Genomic DNA, 20,017 nt, shown 5'->3' on the forward strand with positions numbered 1-20,017 from the left:
TCGTCGACGAGCAAGTTATGCCTGATGACATACTCGCAGAAATCTTGACAGAAAAGCTGCCTCTGCCTGTCCAGACTGCAATCTCTGCGTATGAGGATAGGCCAGTAAATGAACGTTTACGTGCCGCCGATAGAGCTTACTCCGCCAGGCAGCGTGAGCTCCACGCACTGCATTCTGGACGTGACCGCACTAGGAAGCTGTCCAACACCACGCCCTTGTCTGGTGCTGCTAATAACAAGTTTGTTAAACTAGCCGCCCTACCTGCACCTCCAGCTCCGCCCAACGACAGCGCACCGGCCTCGGTGGAAGATTCTGTGTCGCATACTCCGTCACCTAGTTACTACCCACAGGAGCACAGGCCCGCTCAATCTTACTGTTTCTTCCACGCGAGATTCGGGGAGCAAGCACGCAAATGCCAGTCGCCGTGCTCTTACCCAAACTCCAACCGCAGGTAGGCAGCGGTGCCACCTCCTGCGACATAAACAACGTGCACCATCCAACGTTGCATTCAGTTTTGGACAACAACAGTAAGTGTGGTCGAGTCTATGTCCGAGATTTACAATCGGGTGTACGGTTTCTGGTAGACACTGGCGCAGATGTCTCTTTGCTACCGACTCGCCTAGCGACCAATAAAGTGCAACCGCACAAAACAGTACTTCATGCAGTGAACTTGTCTACCTTACAGTGTTCGGGTTCTACACTGTATACAGTGAAACTTTCGCCCGAGTGCAAGCTGAAGTGGACGTTTTTAGAGTCAACAGTTGAAGAACCTATTCTCGGAATTGATTTCCTCAGGCACTATCAGTTGTCACTAGATTTTGTGAAAAATACTGTGTTTTACCCCCCACTGAACAAACATATTCCTTTCGCTCCGCCGAGTGACAGTTTGGCTAACACCAAACATGTGCGCTGGGCTAAGAAGTGCCCAAACCTATCTTGGACAAACGAGTGGCTAGCGGAGCGCGCCGAGTCTCCGAACTTGCGGATGGAACGCAGGGAAATGCTGTTGCATCCCCGCGACATACATCACGAGTTGACCTCCACACAACAACGCCTCGCGTCACTACAAGCGGACGACTCGTCGGCTACAGACAAGGTTAGTCCGTGCCAATCTGGTGTTCCCGTGCCCGCACACATTAATGACAATGTTGTGAACTCTGCAAACTGTGTCAGCATTCCCCCTTGTAATGACAGTGTATGCCTGTGTGCTCATGTTCCATGCGTTTCGAATGAACAATTAACCTCCCAAACCCGTGGCAATGAAATACAGCCGTCTGCTGTTAGGCCACACCCACTCGGGCCTACAGCGCGCGTAGCGGCACGGCCCGCTACCAAAAACCAGTGTACCAACCTCGCCCAGGTTAACATGCGTGCGTTCGCTACGCAGCCTTCGAGTGATTGGCACGCCTCAGCGCCACAGCTTTGCTTGCCTGCCACCGCCTGCTCCGCTTCACGGACATCTGACTGTTTTGCCGCGCCACGTATTGCAGTAGTCACTAATGGCACAGTTCACCGGTTACGTCTAACCGCTGGGCCGCCCATATCGCAACGCCCACGCCGCCTCAAGCCGGAATTTATGAAAATTGCAAAAGAAAAATTAGATGATTTATTACAAAAGGGAATAATTGAACCTTCTTCCGGTTGCTGGGCTAGTCCTATCTTGTTTGATCAAAAGAAAGACGGTACTTGGCGTATGGTCGGAGACTATAGGCGTTTAAATGCCCGCACCACCATTGATAAATACCCGGTCCCACACATTGCGGACTTCAATCATGCGCTCGCAGGTGCAGAGTACTTCTCTGTTTTGGACTGCAAGCACGCATTTCATCAGATCCCCATGGCTCCGGAGGATATTGAAAAGACTGCCATAACCACTCCCTTCGGGTTGTTTCAATACAAATTTATGCCGTTTGGGTTGAAAAACGCCCCCCAAACGTGGCAGCGTTTCATCAATCAAACCTTATCCAATTTAGACTTTTGTTTCGTATACATGGACGACATATTGGTTTTTGCTCATACTTTGTAACAGAGTAAGGAGCATGTTCAAGTCGTGACAGACACGTTAGCAGCTGCTGGTATAGAACTGAACAATAAAAAGACTCAATTGCACCAGTCATCCGTCACATTCCTAAGTTATGTTGTGTCGTCGGACGGTCTGACACCACCGCAGGACAAGATCAAGCCTGTTCTTGAGATGCCACGCCCCCAGACCTATAGGGAATTACGCAGGTTCATCGGAACAGTTAATTATTACCGTAAACATTTGCCAGCTGCTTCTGCGATGCAGGCACCTCTCACAGATGCACTCGCAGGCTCACAAACTTCCGGCACCCGCCAAGTCCCATGGACACCAGACATGGACAAGGCATTTAACGAACTCAAACAGCTGTTGGCCTCCGCTGTCACTATTGCTCACCCACGTGCAGACGCGACAATGTTTATCACTACTGACGCTAGTGACAGTGCTGTCGGCGCAGTACTGAGTCAGACATACAATGATGTTGCGACACCCCTGCAGTTTTTCTCAAAAAAGTTAAACACTGCACAGAAGAAATACTCAGCATTCGACAGAGAATTACTTGCAGTGTACGAGGCCATAAAACACTTCAGAACTGATGTTGAGGGACGAGATTTCTATGTGCTCACTGATCACAAGCCGTTGGTTCCTGCGATAAAAAATCCTTCGTCTGATCCGCCCCCACGACGCTTTCGTCACATCGACTACATCTTGCAATTTACAAATGACATTCGCTACATCCGAGGAGCGGACAATGTGGTTGCTGATTTTCTCTCGCGTGTAGGTGCTGTCACAACCTTAATTGACTTAACAGACCTACCTCGGTTGCAATCGGCGGACCCTGATACCATGCAGTTGATTTCGGACCACAGCTCCTCTCTCAAACCGGTACGCGCTACTTTCCCCGGCATACCTGAATTAGTGTGGTGTGATGAATCGACTGGTACGTTGCGGCCGTTCATTCCTAAGCCCCTTCAGCGCCAGGTCTTTGACAAATTACACACATTAGCACACCCCGGTGTCAAAGCTTCCACCCGTCTGGTATCTGAACGGTTTGTTTGGAGAGACATGCACTGCAACTGTCAGTCTTGGGCCCGGACATGCTTGTTGTGTCAACAGAACAAAGTTTCCAGGCACACTTCCCCATCCCTTGGCTGTTTTGCCCAATCGCCAGGCCGGTTTCATCATGTTCATGTGGACCTCGTAGGACCTTTGCCCCCCTCCGAGGGTTTCCGTTACTTGTTTACAGCCATTGACAGGATGACTCGGTGAGCTGAGGCCGTGCCTATTCCAAACATTACCTCTGAGACAATAAGCCGAGCATTCTTAGATTCGTGGATCTCTAGATTTGGCTCACCTGTTTACCTCACTACTGACCAGGGACGGCAATTTGAGTCTTCAGTTTTCTCCGATTTATGTAAAATGTGTGGTATTGTCAAAATTCATACTTCTGCATACCACCCCCAAAGCAATGGGCTTGTCGAGCGATGGCATCGTACCTTAAAGTCTGCCTTGCGTTGTCATGACTCACTATGGACAGAAGCACTGCCCTTGGTGCTTCTTGGCCTTCGTGCGACTTTCAAGGAAGATCTCAAGGGTTCCGTAAGCGAGTTTGTGTATGGCCAACCGGTGGTTTTGCCTGGAGAATTAGTCACTCCCACCCCACTTCCTCGGCCCTCCGAACTCCCTTCACTTCTTGAGTGAGTGCGCTTGCACTGCAGCAAACTTCAGCCGCCACTTCCGGCTAGTCATACACCTCCGCGCGTGTACATACCGCGCACTCTAGACTCTTGTGGGTATGTGTTTCTCAGAGATGACTCAATCAAAGCCCCACTTCAGTCACCCTTCACAGGTCCTTACAAGGTTGTCAAACGCTCTGGGAATAACATGGACCTCCTCATAAAAGACTCTGTAACCACGGTCTCACTCAACCGAGTGAAACCAGCTTTCATTGAGCCTCAGGTGGACCCCCCTGATTCAGCCCCTATCTCTTCCAGTCCTACTTCAAGTGGCCACTCATCTTCTCATACCATACATTCGGGTACTGATTCTCCACAGCGGGCTTCTTTGCCGAGCACTGCTTCTTCTCCGCTCTCATCTAATTCGAGTGGCCAAACTTTTCGAGGCTTCACTCCTCCCAGCCCTCGCAGTCGAGCTGCCAACCACTTGGTTTCTACCATTGTGTCACCATCTTCATGTGACAGCTCTTGGTCATGCCGTTCAATCCATGTGGGCTCCTCGTTGCCTTCGGCCACACTCCATCGGCCGTCAGTTGATCACCCGAGGTTGTCGCCTGTGCAGTCCAGTGCACCTGCCACACCCCTCTCCGCAAACGCTTCTCCCTGCCATGGCTTCCCCACACCTCCCTGCCGCCCCCCCCCCCCCCTGGCTCGTACAGGTGCCACCCAAGAATTCACAACACATGTACATCCTGATGACATACATAAATTATCTGTTGTTGTTGATGGTGATAAGGCGTGTGTGTTACTCTCGTGTGACAAAATGGAGGGAGGAAGTGCAGAAACTCGTGTGGTGCGTCGCTTTAAATTAAGCACAAGTGCTGCGTGTGGCAATTTGCGTGCCTTTGTTAGGCCTTCTGGCAAGGTGATTCTCCGCCTGCCTGCAGACGAAGTGCTACACCTCCACTCCAGGACAGGACGTCGTCTTCGGCCGCCGGCTTCGCTTGCTGATTTTGCCATCGACGTACCGGGTTTCACCCCCCCCGGTCTCCTACCAGTCGACCGCTTCCGCCTGACGCTGAAGAACTGTATGTTACCTTCCTAACTTCTCACCCCCCCCCCCTCCCCCCATTCACAGGGACGTACTCCATACTGCGAGGGGGGGGGGGGGGGGGCTATGTGGCGTGCAGCGCCGTAAATATCGATATTTGTAAAGAGTGTAAGTGTGCTATCTTTGAGATGGAGAGTTTTGGAGGATGTTTTATGCTAACGAGTTAGTTAGCCTCATGGACTTGTATCGGTGTAGACGTGAAGTGCTAATAAATTGTCATATGAGAGAATACTAGTTGTTTACCTACAACTATCACCCAATTCCCTCAGGTGTATTTGGTGTGGCTGTGTCAATGATAAAATGATACACCCAAACCTTCCTTCCTAACAGCAAGGAATAATTTTCCAATGTTACCTCTTGTTAATCTGGACCCTGAATATGATGTTACTTTGTTTTTTGCCTAATCTGCAACACTTATGATCCACACTGTGTGATACATTCAACAGAATGTTTTATAATTTTTTGGGGGAGTTATTACTGCAGTGCAAAATGAGTCTATTAATCTGGAAACAGCTCTCAGTTGCCATGCATTTAAGTTTACAATGAAGGGATCAGTGTTTTCATAAGAGACGCATCATTATTTTCCTCGTCTGATTTTAAGTTATGTAGAAGATAACTACTCATAACTTACTTCATTTTTTTTAATTTTAGGGGCTACAATTTCTTATAATATATCACAAAAAAAGGGATGTGGGGCATACAGCAGCCACATAAGGGGACCAGACTTGAACACTGAACCAGTTTACTTTGGTAAGATACAGAAACATCAAAGTGTAACTTCATTTGAACAATTATTTAATTTTTTAAATTTATTTCTCTTCTACTTCTTCTGTATTATACTTCTATATTTGTACTTTTCATAATACTTCATTTGAGTTTAAATACATGAACACATAATTATAAATGCAGCTTTAAATGATTGGAAATACAATTTCTCAAATCTTGTGTGAAATTTGAATCTCCTTCCCAAAGGTTATGCTGTTTCTGCTGGGAACTTATTTCCAGACAAAGGCCTTGTTTATGCAGTAGGTGCACCACGGGCCTCTCAAGGAAGTGGAATGGTGAGTGTGGACAAAGTATTTTTTTTTTTACACATTTAGTTGCTATTTTCAGCAGAGCACTTAATAATTAGAAAATGTATTGACACTAATCTGATACTTGCTGTTTTTATACAGACTCTTCAAATAAGAAATTTCATCAGCTGTACACATCTCTTCATCAATCTCTTTCAACATTTTTCCAGTGGTGACACTGATCATATGTCATGTCCATTTTATCATTTTATTGCTAAATATCATTACCACTTTTTGGGGGGGGGGGGGGGGGGGGGGGAGAGGGGGGTAGTGAACAGGAGGGTAATACTGATTTATAAATAAGATTTTTGTATACAATTTATAAATATTTAATGCAAAATGGCTTAACTATGAAGAATTAATGCCCCCATCACTGAGAAAATGAAGCCATTGATATCTAGTGTTGAGTAGCAAAACTCCTTTGAATCATGTAAGGCAGTACCAGGCCAGTGAAAGCTACTGCTATTAGAAGGATGGCATGAGCTACCTCGAGTTTCTAAACAATCTGTGACACAGGGTGTAACAGATATTAAGTTGATAAGAACAAGGTATTGTGGTGAAGAAATAATGTTTAAGGTGTGTGAAGGGAAATGTGGAAAAAGAAAACACAGAAATTGTAGATAATGCTCTATTGGTGCTGTAGGTTGGTAGCTGGCAAGTGATTGTATGAAGAATCATATTATTTTTTCTTTCTTCATTCTTTTCTTTTTATACAGGTAAGCTATGTACACACAAAGCCAAAGATAAAGTAACAAGTTCTTTGGAGCAGAGATAATCTTTTGATACAAGAAAGAGAAGAGATACACTCTTCAATTGATTAATTTCTGTATTTTCACATGTTTGGTTCTATAAGTGGTAGTGGGTGGACATATGGTGAGATTCATCACACCAGTAATTTTTACAAATGTGTATTTCAAGCGAACATTAAAAGGTGCTATAAAAAGTTATTGGGAAGTTAAAGTTTTAGCCATATATTCACACCGATCTTACCTGTGTGTTCATTACTTCACCCATGCCAAGAATCCTGCATCAGAAGGTATGAAGCAGACAAGAGAAAACTGTATGAGCAGTGGGGAGCAATCCTGCATCACCTCTATTATACACAGGACTCTGCACAATGGAATTAATGTGAAGAATAACATAACTTAAATGATAAATATTGATCTTAAATGTATTGGCATTGAAGGTATGTTGATATTAGTACCAGTTAAAGTTCACCCAAGATATGTGTCCCTTACAATTTCTTTCAATTATTCTTTCCAATTAATTTTTCAACTATTCAAGCAGCAGTTATTAATCCATCTCCATTATTCCCCCCCCCCCCCCCCCACATACAATCATTCTGCCACTATTCAATGCTGACCATTTAAGGGACAGAACCAAGTGAAATACGAACAGATCTTTCAAATGTTGAGATAAAAAGTTTTTTATGATAAATGATTCATTTTATTGTTATAAGACTATAATGAAACTTTCATTGTATTTGTTACATGTCTACGATATTGAGACTCATAAAAACTTGAAAGAGAAAATTAAAATTAAGTTCTGCCTACAAATGAGACACGTTGGAAATGCTGATTTCAGTGGTAAAGATAGGAAACTGCAATGTTGTATGCTTATATGGCTGTATTTGTCATTGTCTCTCTAGCAGTAGGTAATCTATTTTCCTTCCAATTAATATCCTTTACGGAAAGTGCATTTCTACAGAAAAGACAAAAATTTGTGTAAAACCATCATTAAAGTGCAAGATCAGTCATCAGATTCTACAAGACTGTGTCAGATAATAATTAGGTTCACAAGTGAATATGCAGCTAAATCTACTTTAATTGAAAAATACCGATACAGACAAAACTTCATTTTCGAATTTGTTTTTCAGAATCTTTTTAAATACTGTTCACAAGAGAGTCAAAGGAGATGGGCATTGTTAAAAATTCATTACAAAATGCAAGATCTTGGAAATCTGAGCTTGGCAACAAGCCTGGTCGTTCCAAGGCGTGGCAGGCAGCGAAAGGCGTCCCCAGAGGCTGATCAGAAAGCCTCCCCGGTGCGTCTGACAAACCGGTTTCAGGCACTGTCTCTGGCTGAGCCAGATGCAGCTGCCTGCCCTATTTCAGAGGATCATTCTCAGCCTTCAAGGTCTGGGCAATCGCAGAGGGTGGGCTTACTGGTAGTTGGGAGCTCCAATGATAGGCGCGTAATGGGGCCCCTTAGGGATACGGCGGCTAAGGAGGGGAAGAAATCCAGTGTGCACTCCGTGTGCATTCCGGGAGGAGTCATTCCTGATGTGGAAAGGATCCTTCCGGATGCCATGAAGAGCACAGGGTGCAGCCAGCTGCAGGTGGTGGCACATGTCGGCACTAATGACGTGTGTGGCTTTGGATCTGAGGAAATTCTCTCTGGATTCCAGCGGCTATCTGATTTGGTGAAGGCTGCCGGTCTTGCTTACGAGATGAAGGCAGAGCTCACCATCTGCAGCATCGTTGACAGAACCGACTGCGGACCTTTGGTGCAGAGCCGGGTGGAGGGTCTGAATCAGAGGCTGAGACGGTTTTGCGACCGTATTGGCTGCAGATTCCTTGATTTGCGCCATAGGGTGGTGGGGTTTCGGGTTCCGCTGAATAGGTCAGGAGTTCACTACACTCAGCTGGTGGCTACACGGGTAGCGGAGGCTGTGTGGCGTGGACTGGGCGGTTTTTTTTAGGTTAGAAGGCCTCGGGAAAGTGCGGGATGGGCTGCAATGTCAAAGGGTGCTTGGCAATTACAGGACGTGCTTGGATCAAGGAACAGTCGGAATTATAGTTGTAAATTGTTGTAGTTGCGCTGGAAAAGTCCCTGAGCTTCAAGCGCTAATAGAAAGCACAAAAGCCGATATCGTTATAGGTACAGAAAGCTGGCTAAAGCCTGAAATAAGTTCTGCAGAAATTTTTACCATGTCTCAGACGGTGTTCAGGAAAGATAGATTAGGCAGAATTGGTGGTGGAGTGTTTGTGTCTGTCAGTAGTGGTTTATCTTGTAGTGAAGTCGAAGTAGATACTCCGTGCGAATTGGTATGGGTGGAGGTTATACTTAACAGCCGAATTAAGTTAATAATTGGCTCCTTCTACTGACCCCCAGACTCCGATGATACAGTTGCGGAACAGTTCAGAGAAAGTTTGAGTCTCGTAACAAATAAATACCCCACTCATACGGTTATAGTTGGTGGGGACTTCAACCTACCCTCGGTATGTTGGCAAAAATACTTGTTCAAAACCGGTGGTAGGCAGAAAACGTCTTCCGAGATTGTCCTAAATGCATTCTCCGAAAATTATTTCGAGCAGTTAGTCCACGAACCCACGCGAATTGTAAATGGTTGCGAAAACACACTTGACCTCTTGGCCACAAACAATCCAGAGCTGATAGAGAGCATCATGACTGATACAGGGATTAGTGATCACAAGGTCATTGTAGCTAGGCTCAGTACCATTTCTTCCAAATCCATCAGAAACAAACGCAAAATAATTTTATTTAAACAAGCGGATAAAGTGCCACTAGAAGCCTTCCTAAAAGACAATTTCCATTCCTTCCGAACTGACTATGCGAATGTAGACGAGATGTGGCTCAAATTCAAAGATATAGTAGCAACAGCAATTGAGATATTCATACCTCATAAATTGGTAAGAGATGGAACGGATCCCCCGTGGTACACAAAAAAGGTCCGAACGCTGTTGCAGAGGCAACGGAAAAAGCATGCGAAGTTCAGAAGAACGCGAAATCCCGAAGATGGGCTAAAATTTACAGACGCGCGAAATTTGGCACGTACTTCGATGCGAGATGCCTTTAATAGGTTCCACAACGAAACGTTGTCTCGAAATTTGGTAGAAAATCCGAAGAAATTCTGGTCGTATGTAAAGTACACAAGCGGCAAGATGCAGTCAATACCTTCGCTGCGCAGTGCCTATGGTACTGTTATCGACGACTGTGCCGCTAAAGCGGAGTTATTGAACGCAGTTTTCCGAAATTCCTTCACCAGGGAAGACGAATGGAATATTCCAGAATTTGAAACACGAACATCTGCTAACATGAGTTTCTTAGAAGTAGATACCTTAGGGGTTGCGAAGCAACTCAAATCGCTTGATACATGCAAGTCTTCAGGTCCAGATTGTATACCGATTAGGTTCCTTTCAGATTACGCTGATACTATAGCTCCCTACTTAGCACTCATATACAACCGCTCGCTCACCAATAGATCTGTACCTACAGATTGGAAAATTGTGCAGGTCGCACCAGTGTTCAAGAAGGGTAGTAGGAGTAATCCATTTAACTACAGACCTATATCATTGACGTCGGTTTGCAGTAGGGTTTTGGAGCATATACTGTATTCAAACATTATGAATCACCTCGAAGGGAACGATCTATTGACATGTAATCAGCATGGCTTCAGAAAACATCGCTCTTGTGCAATGCAGCTAGCTCTTTATTCGCACGAAGTAATGGCCGCTATCGACAGGGGATCTCAAGTTGATTCCGTATTTCTAGATTTCCGGAAAAGCTTTTGACACCGTTCCTCACAAGCGACTTCTGATCAAGCTGCGGAGCTATGGGGTATCGTCTCAGTTGTGCGACTGGATTCGTGATTTCCTGTCAGGAAGGTCGCAGTTTGTAGTAATAGACGGCAAATCATCGAGTAAAACTGAAGTGATATCAGGTGTTCCCCAGGGAAGCGTCCTGGGGCCTCTACTGTTCCTGATCTATATAAATGACCTGGGTGACAAATCTGAGCAGTTCTCTTAGACTGTTCGCAGATGATGCTGTAATTTACCGTCTAGTAAGGTCATCCGAAGACCAGTATCAGCTGCAAAGCGATTTAGAAAAGATTGCTGTATGGTGTGTCAGGTGGCAGTTGACGCTAAATAACGAAAAGTGTGAGATGATCCACATGAGTTCCAAAAGAAATCTGTTGGAATTCGATTACTCGATAAATAGTACAATTCTCAAGGCTGTCAATTCAACTAAGTACCTGGGTGTTAAAATTACGAACAACTTCAGTTGGAAGGACCACATAGATAATATTGTCGGGAAGGCGAGCCAAAGGTTGGGTTTCATTGGCAGGACACTTAGAAGATGCAACAAGTCCACTAAAGAGACAGCTTACACTACACCTGTTCGTCCTCTGTTAGAATATTGCTGCGCGGTGTGGGATCCTTACCAGGTGGGATTGACGGAGGACATCGAAAGGGTGCAAAAAAGGGCAGCTTGTTTTGTATTATCGCGTTATAGGGGAGAGAGTGCGGCAGATATGATACACGAGTTGGGATGGAAGTCATTACAGCATAGACGTTTTTCGTAGCGGCGAGACCTTTTTACGAAATTTCAGTCACCAACTTTCTCTTCCGAATGCGAAAATATTTTGTTGAGCCCAACCTACATAGGTAGGAATGATCATCAAAATAAAATAAGAGAAATCAGAGCTCTAACAGAAAGGTTTAGGTGTTCGTTTTTCCCGCTCGCTGTTCGGGAGTGGAATAGTAGAGAGATAGTATGATTGTGGTTCGATGAACCCTCTGCCAAGCACTTAAATGTGAATTGCAGAGTAGTCACACGTAGATGAACAGTTGAAGTTAATGCACCAGTTCATGAACTGGCTGATGTCAACCAAAATAAAGGGGTTGGCATCCCACTATAAAAAAATGACACTGATAATATACACTATTTGATCAAAAGTATCTGGACACCCCTAAAAACATATATTTTTCATATTAGGTGCATTGTGCAGCCATCTACTTCCAGGTACTCCATATCAGCGACCTCAGTAGTCATTAGACATTGTGAGAGAGCAGGATGGGGCACTTTGCGGAGCTCACGGACTTCCAGTGTGGGCAAGTGCCTGGGTATCATTTGTGTCATATGCTGGTATACAAGATTTCCACACTCCTAAACATCCCTAGGTCCACTGTTTCCAATCTGTTAGTGAAGAGGAAATGTGAAGGGACGTGTAGAGCACAAAAGCACGTAGACCGATCTCAGCTGTTGATTGACATAGACCGCTGATAATTGGAGATGGTTGTAATGTGTAATAAGCAGACATCTATCCAGACCATCACATAGGAATACCAAACTGCATCAGGAGCCACTACAAGTACTATGACAGTTAGGTGGGAGGTGAGAAAAATTGGATTTCATGGTCGACCAGCTGCTCATAAGCTATGCATCTGGCTCGTAAATGCCAAACGACACTTCGTATGGTGTAAGGAGCATAAACACTGGATGACTGAACAGTGGAAAAATGTTGTGTGGCGAGACAAATCATGGTACACAATGTGGCAATCTGAGGGTAGGGTGTAGGTATAGTGAATGTCAAGTGAACGTCACTTGCCAGCACGTGTAGCGCCAACAGTCAAACTCGAAGGCGGTGGTCTTATGGTGTGGGCACATTTTTCACGGAGAGGGTTTCCACCCCTTATTGTTTTACATGGCACTATGACAGCACAGGCCTACATTGATGTTTTAAGCACCTTCTTGCTTCCCACTGTTGAAGAGCAATTTGGGGATGGCGATTGCATCTTTCAACATGATCGAGCACCTGTTCATAATGCGCAGTCTGTGGCAGAGTGGTTACATGACAATAGCATCCCTGTAATGGACTAGCCTGTGCAGAGTCCTGACCTGAATCCTGTAGAACACCTGTGGGATGTTTTGGAATGCCGCTTTCATGCCAGGTCTCACCAACTGATATCAATACCTCTCCTGAGTGCAGCACTCCGTGAAGAATGGACTGTCATTCCCCAAAAAACCTTCGAGTACCTGACTGGATGTATGCCTGTGAGAGTTGAAGCTGTCATCAAGCCTAAAGGTGTGCCAACACCATATTGAATTCCAGCATTACAGATGTAGGGTGCCAAGTACTTGTAAGTCATTATCAGCCAGGTGTGTGGATACTTTTGATCACATAGTGTAACTAATCATGATGTCACTTTTATGATGATCAATGAGACAACTTCTCAGTTCTCATTAGGAAACATTTTTTTCAAACAATGAAACTGAAGTGCTTCACAGCATTAATTCCTTTGATTATTTGCTCAAGACATTGCAAATGCAAGAACGGGAACCAGTTCATAAAAGCAATGTAAATACTAGTGAGCCACACAATTTGACACAACTCATGCAACTAATAACATAACAAAAGAAATTTCAGGGAAATGTAACACAACAGTTTTCAAAACAATAGTAATATCAGCAAAGTGTAACACAACAGTTCACAAATCAACAGGAATTTCAGGAAAGTGTAACATAAGAATTTAAAGGTATAGGACAAACAGTTTATACACCAAAATCAGGAATTTAACGATTTCAAGAATAGTATTAGCCAACAGTTCTGTGAGTTCAGTAAAACTATACACATTGAATTATCTGATGTACTATCCGGGAAGTTGACAGAGATAGGTAAATGACTAAAACAAGAAATAATTACTGAGATATCCCACAATATAAATATGTTAACAGAAAAAGTAACATCTGTAGATAATAAACATGAACAACTTGTAGTTGAGTTACAAAACCTTAGTGAAGCATAGTCTCAAATTCATGGGATGCAATCCCAAGCAGATTCATCAGTAAAAGTAGTGATGGACACAGTCAGCACACTACAAGACGTATACAAAAGCTTACCTACTAAAGTACAAAAGTGAAGTCTAAGCATAGAACAGTTAAGTTTAGAGTCAAGATTTGCCAAAAAAACAGAGAGATGTATAGGAAATAACTGAAAAGGCTGAAGCCAAGATGCTGGATAATGGCAGCACCCTTGCTGAAAAGGTAGTGTCAGAGTGCAAAATTTATGTAGATACAGTAGAAGAAGCTCTAAAAGAGAAAGAAAGTCAACTTCTAGCTAAAATAGTTTCAGGTTTAAAGGAAGCAGAGGAAAGGTTATGAGGCAGTGTTACCAAAACTACTGACATTCCAAAACAACATATGACAGAAAACAAACCTAAGGTTTTAGAGAAGTTAGATACCTTCACCGGTTACTCACAATACGGGGTTAGCCCATAGAAGAAAAATAGCGAAGTTTGCACTAATCAACAACACTTGCCGGCAGTTGCACCTGTTGACCAAGCACAGTTTCCACACACTACTGCACAACCTAACATAAACACACCTGTCACTGACAGCACAGCATGTTTGTGAACATTTCTTGGAGATGAGGAATTGCTTAAGCTTAAACAACTTCCGCTATTTACCTCCGAAGGGAAAAGAACAAACTTGGTGGTCCTTACTAGAGCATTTCAAAATGTTTTCCCTCATACTGAAGCCTAGAAAATTAGATTTGTTGTTGAATCTACACTGGGTGACGTTCTGCTATGGATTATGGACATGGCGGAATGTTACCACTACTATGAACAGTTTGAGAGAGCCTTTCTGGATAAATATTGGACTGATGCAGTACAAGAGAGGCTCATACATGAAATATTCAACCCTGCTCCACTCAGCAGCAAACATGGAAGCTTAAAGGGCTATTTTGAAAAACATTCAAATAAAACCAGATATTGGATGAACCATGTACCTCAAGCAGACATCCTGAAAATTTTAAAGAGCCATTTTCCTGCCCACATTAATGAAAAACTCATTAACATTCTGGAACATGACATTGCATACTTTCTATCTTTACTGGACTCAATAGATTTGATGTACAAAGAGAGGCCTGTACAACCTAAGCATTTTAATACACAGATAGTGCCATGGAGATATATGGACCAACAAGTGAACAATGGATTTGTAGTACAACATGGATGGCAGCCTTACCCCACAGAGACCTATGGTAACCATAACGGTAGTCACAATGGCTATGGATAAAGCTGTAAATTTAAAGGCGGATATAAAAGAAATGGGCAAATATTTGACAAAAACAATTACAACGGGCAAATAGCTTATGGACAGCCTGTACAATATGTACTGACACCAGCTACTGGCAATAATCAGCCAATTGCTTGGCAAACACAAAAAATATTAGACAGCTGAATAATCCACAGACAGCAGTATTCATCAATGCACAAAGGCAAAGAGAATTTCAGTTGATAGCCTCACAGGATACTAATTGGCATAATCAAACACAAATAGTCCATGTAGTAAAAGTTACACCTAACCCATAGACCGATGCCACTGCAATGCTGGAAAACTTGAATGATCATGATAGGCACCCTTTCTGTGACCCTGGAGGAGAGTGGGGGCACAAGCTTGATTGACACTTGCTCTATCAGATACGATCATAGTAGTGATGCAACACTTGAGCTGTATTGAAGAAAGAAGGGTCGCAGAAAGACTTGACAGAGGGTAAAGTACAAGCTACTATTAAAGGCAAAATATTTGACCTGGATATACCCATAGTGCTTGACACAGGTGCTATGATTAATTAGATGTCACAGGGGTTCTTTCAAGAACTTCAGAAATGTAGGTGTATACCCACACTGCCAGGGCAAAATTGCAAGGTACAAACTGCTACTGGCCACGAATCAGGAGGAGTCAAAATACAGTCCTTAATTCATATACAATTAGGAGAGTTTTCTGTATGATGCAAGTTTTTGATAGTAGAATAATTAATAGTTGATTGTTTAGTCAGTATGGATACGTTTAGGACATACCGAGTACAAATTGATACAGGAAAGGGACAATGTCATTTCACTGTAAATAACCAATTATTAGCAATAAACCCAATCAGTGGAAGTACTAATAGTCATAAAACTGAAGTTACTCATGATTTTGAGGTACAATTGGTAAATCCCATAGTTATATTTGTCAGCACACACAGTAATGAACAGTCAGCAGCAGAAGAAGTAAACATTGACACAATAAGCACAAAGATAAGTGAATCAATGTGCTTGTCTGAAGAACAACAAGCAGAACTTAGGGAACTGATAGCTGCTTTATATATATATGGATTTGAAAAACGACCAGGTATCATTAAGGATTTTGTGTAGAAAACAGTAGTATACCACCTTTGTATGTGGGGGCAGGAACTATGAATTTCAGGTATTATCATTTGGGTTGAATATGTCACTTCCTTCTTACAAGCTGTTAACAAGCTTCCCCATACATCCACTGGTTACACCAATGAGCTGATGTACAATTGCAAACAAGTAGATGAGTGGGAAAAATTTTGCCCAGGTTACCAATACAGGAACTATCACTGGATGATAAAATATTACAAGCAGTAATAACCTTGAAACCTTGGATAAATATAGGCAAGTAATTTATGATGGAAAGTTGAAATATATAACATAATTTTATATAGGAAAAAAGGTGTCACTTAAAACACTTTCCAAATCCACAAAAATTGGAAAACTGAACCATAAGTGGCAATTACTATACACTGGATCATACATAATTACTAAAATCCCCTACCCAGTGGCATACAGATTGGCACACATGACCAAGGGGAAAGAAAGGGGCCTTTACCCACACAAAGACTTGAGAATGTTTGTCTATTCAAGAAGGGCTGTATGCCATCCAAGTTTTATATATGTATAATAACATTAGGTTTAGGATGCAGGAAAGAGACATTCCAGAATTTATGTTGTTAGTTGATAAGGAAAATTTTTGTTTGTATTTTTTTGTTATATGTCATATGTGTAAACAATAAGATGAGTGGTTTTGTTAGATGCTTTGTAGTGCACAATGCAATAAACAACTCGCCATCTCATAAGTCACATAAGAATGATGCAGTGCACACACACTGAGGAGCATGCTAGTCAACAATCTACAAGCATGTGCACAAGACAGGCACATCTTGGGGTGTTGGATGGCCAAAAACAAACAAACCCAATGAGCTACAGCCTTCACTAGCATTTGTAAAGCCTGTTGCATAAACAGGGACATTAAAATTAAGGGAGAGTCTATGCTACAACTACAACTATCTACACAATACACACATACAAAAATAAACTAAGGGATTATATACACAGTAAAAGGAAATTAAACTATATCTACTTAAGCTATGCTAATATATGCATTATATCTATATACGCACAATATTTACAAATTTAAGTATTGACAGTGCATGCAGTAATTATACTTGAAGGACTAGAAAAGTCTTGCTGCTGGTAAACAAGCAAGTATGGTATAAGTGGAAAACTGAATAAGAGATTGCACCATGCCTTTAATATGCTTTGTCTTTCAGATTTATAGGGTAAGCAGGGATGCACATGACATTAAATAAGTTTTGTGAAAGTGTGACTCCAAGCTGAAGTGAATGAGTGCATGATTGAATATATGAAAAAGGTATTAATAGCTATCAAGCCACTATATACTAATCTATAAAGAATTAGTTTTAAGTTAGTATTAAGTTTTTTCTTCTAGGGAACAATGCATTGACACATCCTAAAGTAAAGAAAGATAAATGCTTGTAGAGTGTTAGGTAACAGATTAAAATATAAAAGGACTGCACTGCATGTAAATATAGCTATAAGTTTATGATACATTTGAATGTGATAGTGTGAAAGTATGTGTAGAAGAAAACATTCGCAGTAGGTCACATATCACGATGCTGAACTAAGGTTGTGAACTACCAAATAATCAAGGGGTCAAAACCTAACTACTGTGAGCATTGACTACCCATGAAAGTGTCAAACATCTGGTTTACACTGAAATTTTTATGCATGTTTCCTACTTACGTAAACACTGTTTTACGCTCATTGTACATAACATGTCGTATTGGTGATACAACTTTGTTTACCTCAGCATATGAAATTAAGGTTGTATTCATGGAAGAAGCCTGGAGATACTGGAAGGTCTCAGATAGATTATATAATGGTAAGTCAGAGATTCAGGAACCAGGTTTTAAATTGTAAGACATTTCCAGGGGCAGATGTAGACTCTGATGACAATCTATTGGTTATGAACTGTAGAGTAAAACTGAAGAACTGCAAAAAGGTGGGAATTTGAGGAGATGGGTCTGAATAAACTGAAAGAACTAGAGGTTGTAGAGAGATTCAGGGTGAACATTAGGGAATGACTGACAAGAATGGGGAAAGAAATACAATAGAAGAAGAATGGGCAGCTTTGAGAGATGCAATAGTGAAGGTAGCAGAGGATCAAGCAGGTAAAAAGACAAGGGATAGTAGAAATCCTTGAGTAACAGAAGAAATATTGAATTTAATTGATAAAAGGAGAAAATATAAAAATGCAGTAAATGAAGCAGGGAAAAAGGAATACAAACATCTCAAAAATGAGATTGACAGGAAGTGCAAAATGGCAAAGCACAGATGGCTAAAGGACAAATGTAAGGATGTAAGGTGCATATCACTAGGGGTAAGATGGATAGTGCCTACAGGAAAATTAAAGAGACGTTTGGAGAAAGGAGAATCATTTGAATTAATATCAAGAACTCAGATGGAAACCCAGTTCTAAGCAAAGAAGGGAAAGCAGAAAGGTGGAAGGAATATATAAAGGGTCTATACAAGGGCAATGTTCTTGAGGACAATATTATAGAAAAGGAAGAGAATGTAGATGAAGATGAAATAGGAGATATGATACTGTGTGAAAAGTTTGACAGAGCACTGAAAGACCTAAGTTGAAACAAGGCCCCGGGAGTAGACAACATTCCATTAGAACTACTGACAGCCTTGGGAGAGCCAGTCCTGACAAAGCTCTACTATCTAGTGAGCAATTCGTATGAGACAGGTGAAATACCCTCAGGCTTCAAGAAGAATATAATAATTCCAATCCAAACAAAAGCAGGTGTTGACAGATGTGAAAATTACTGAACTATCAGTTTAATAAGTGATTGCTGCAAAATACTAACACAAATTCTATACAGATGAGTGGAAAAACTGTTAGAAGCTGACCTTGGGGAAGATCAGTTTGGATTTTTAGAAATGTTGGAACACATGAGGCAATACTGACCCTAGAACTTATCTTAGAAACTAGATTAAGGAAAGGCAACCCTACGTTTATAGCATTTGTAGACTTAGAGAAAGCTTTTGACAATGTTGACTGGAGTACTCTCTTTCAAATTCTGAAGGTGGCAGGGGTCAAATACAGGGAACGAAAGACTTATTTACAATTTGTACAGAAACCAGATAGCAGTTATAATAGTTGAGGGGCATGAAAAGGAAGCAGTGATTGGGAAGGGAGTGAGACAGGGTTGTAGCCTATCACCAATGTTATTCAATCTGTATATTGAGCAAGGAGTAAAGGAAACAAAAGAAAAATATGGAGTAGGAATTAAAATAGATGGAGAAGAAATAAAAAGTTCACCGATGACGTTGTAATTTTGTCAGTAGCAGCAAAGGATCTTGAAGAGCAGCTGAACACACTGGACAGTGTCTTGAAATGAGGATATAAGATGAACATCAACAAAAGCAAAATTAGGATAATGGAATGTAGTCGAATTAAATTGGGTCATGCTGTGAGAGTTAGGTTAGGAAATGAGACGCTTTAAGTAGTAAACGAGTTTAATTTTTTATTTATTCATGTCAGAAGCATCATACATAAAATCAGAAATGATTAACTCATACATATCAAGTATATAACAAATACAAAAAGAGTATAAAAGTATACAGATATATCAGAAGGGTCAAGTAGTTTTTTTTCTATTTTATGAAGTCTTGGACCAGAACCTGGCCACGTCCAGCTCTTCCGGGGTGGCAATCATCAAATCCTTCATGTTGCAAGTGCTTGGGCAGAGCACACACTGCATGAGGTGGATGGTGGTTTGAGTGTGTCCACACACACACGGCGCCGGTTCATTTGAGGGACTCCATTTGCGCATATTCTCTTTGGATTGTGTGACACCAGGGCGCAGCCTATTAAGAGATTTCCATGTTGTCCATGCTTCCATATGGCTGGGAGGGAGTTCTTCATTTGGGAATAACCAGTCCCCAAGGTGCACGTTTTCTTCTCACCACATTGCCAGCCTCACTTGCTGCGGTGTCCCGGCGATGTTTTCTGCTGTGTGCAGGAATCTTTTTCTAGATTTTAGTCGACGGTGGGCTGGCTGGTGTTTGTACAGTGGGTGAGCAGGTAAGGTCAACGCCTTTGTCTTTTCCTTCCTGGCTGCTACTTTCCTTCTAATATCTGGTGGGGCCACGACTGCCAGGCAGTACAATTTATCAGACGGGGTTGGTCTCAGACAGCCTGTGATGATGTGGCAGGATTCATTAAGCGATATGAC

General features: G+C 42.4%; 1 protein-coding gene across 1 annotated transcript in view; it reads left to right on the forward strand.

Moving 5' to 3' along the window:
• Window positions 1-20,017, forward strand: part of LOC126268030 (integrin alpha-4-like) — a 568,589-nt gene that overhangs the window by 168,210 nt on the left and 380,362 nt on the right. Inside the window, exons 7-8 of the mRNA XM_049973452.1 lie at window positions 5,459-5,557; window positions 5,780-5,868. Of these exons, the coding sequence (XP_049829409.1) occupies window positions 5,459-5,557; window positions 5,780-5,868 (188 nt within the window). The remainder of the gene's footprint in view (window positions 1-5,458; window positions 5,558-5,779; window positions 5,869-20,017) is intronic.

The sequence above is a fragment of the Schistocerca gregaria genome, chromosome 4, assembly GCF_023897955.1.
Source record: "Schistocerca gregaria isolate iqSchGreg1 chromosome 4, iqSchGreg1.2, whole genome shotgun sequence".
Lineage (NCBI taxonomy): Eukaryota > Metazoa > Arthropoda > Insecta > Orthoptera > Acrididae > Schistocerca > Schistocerca gregaria.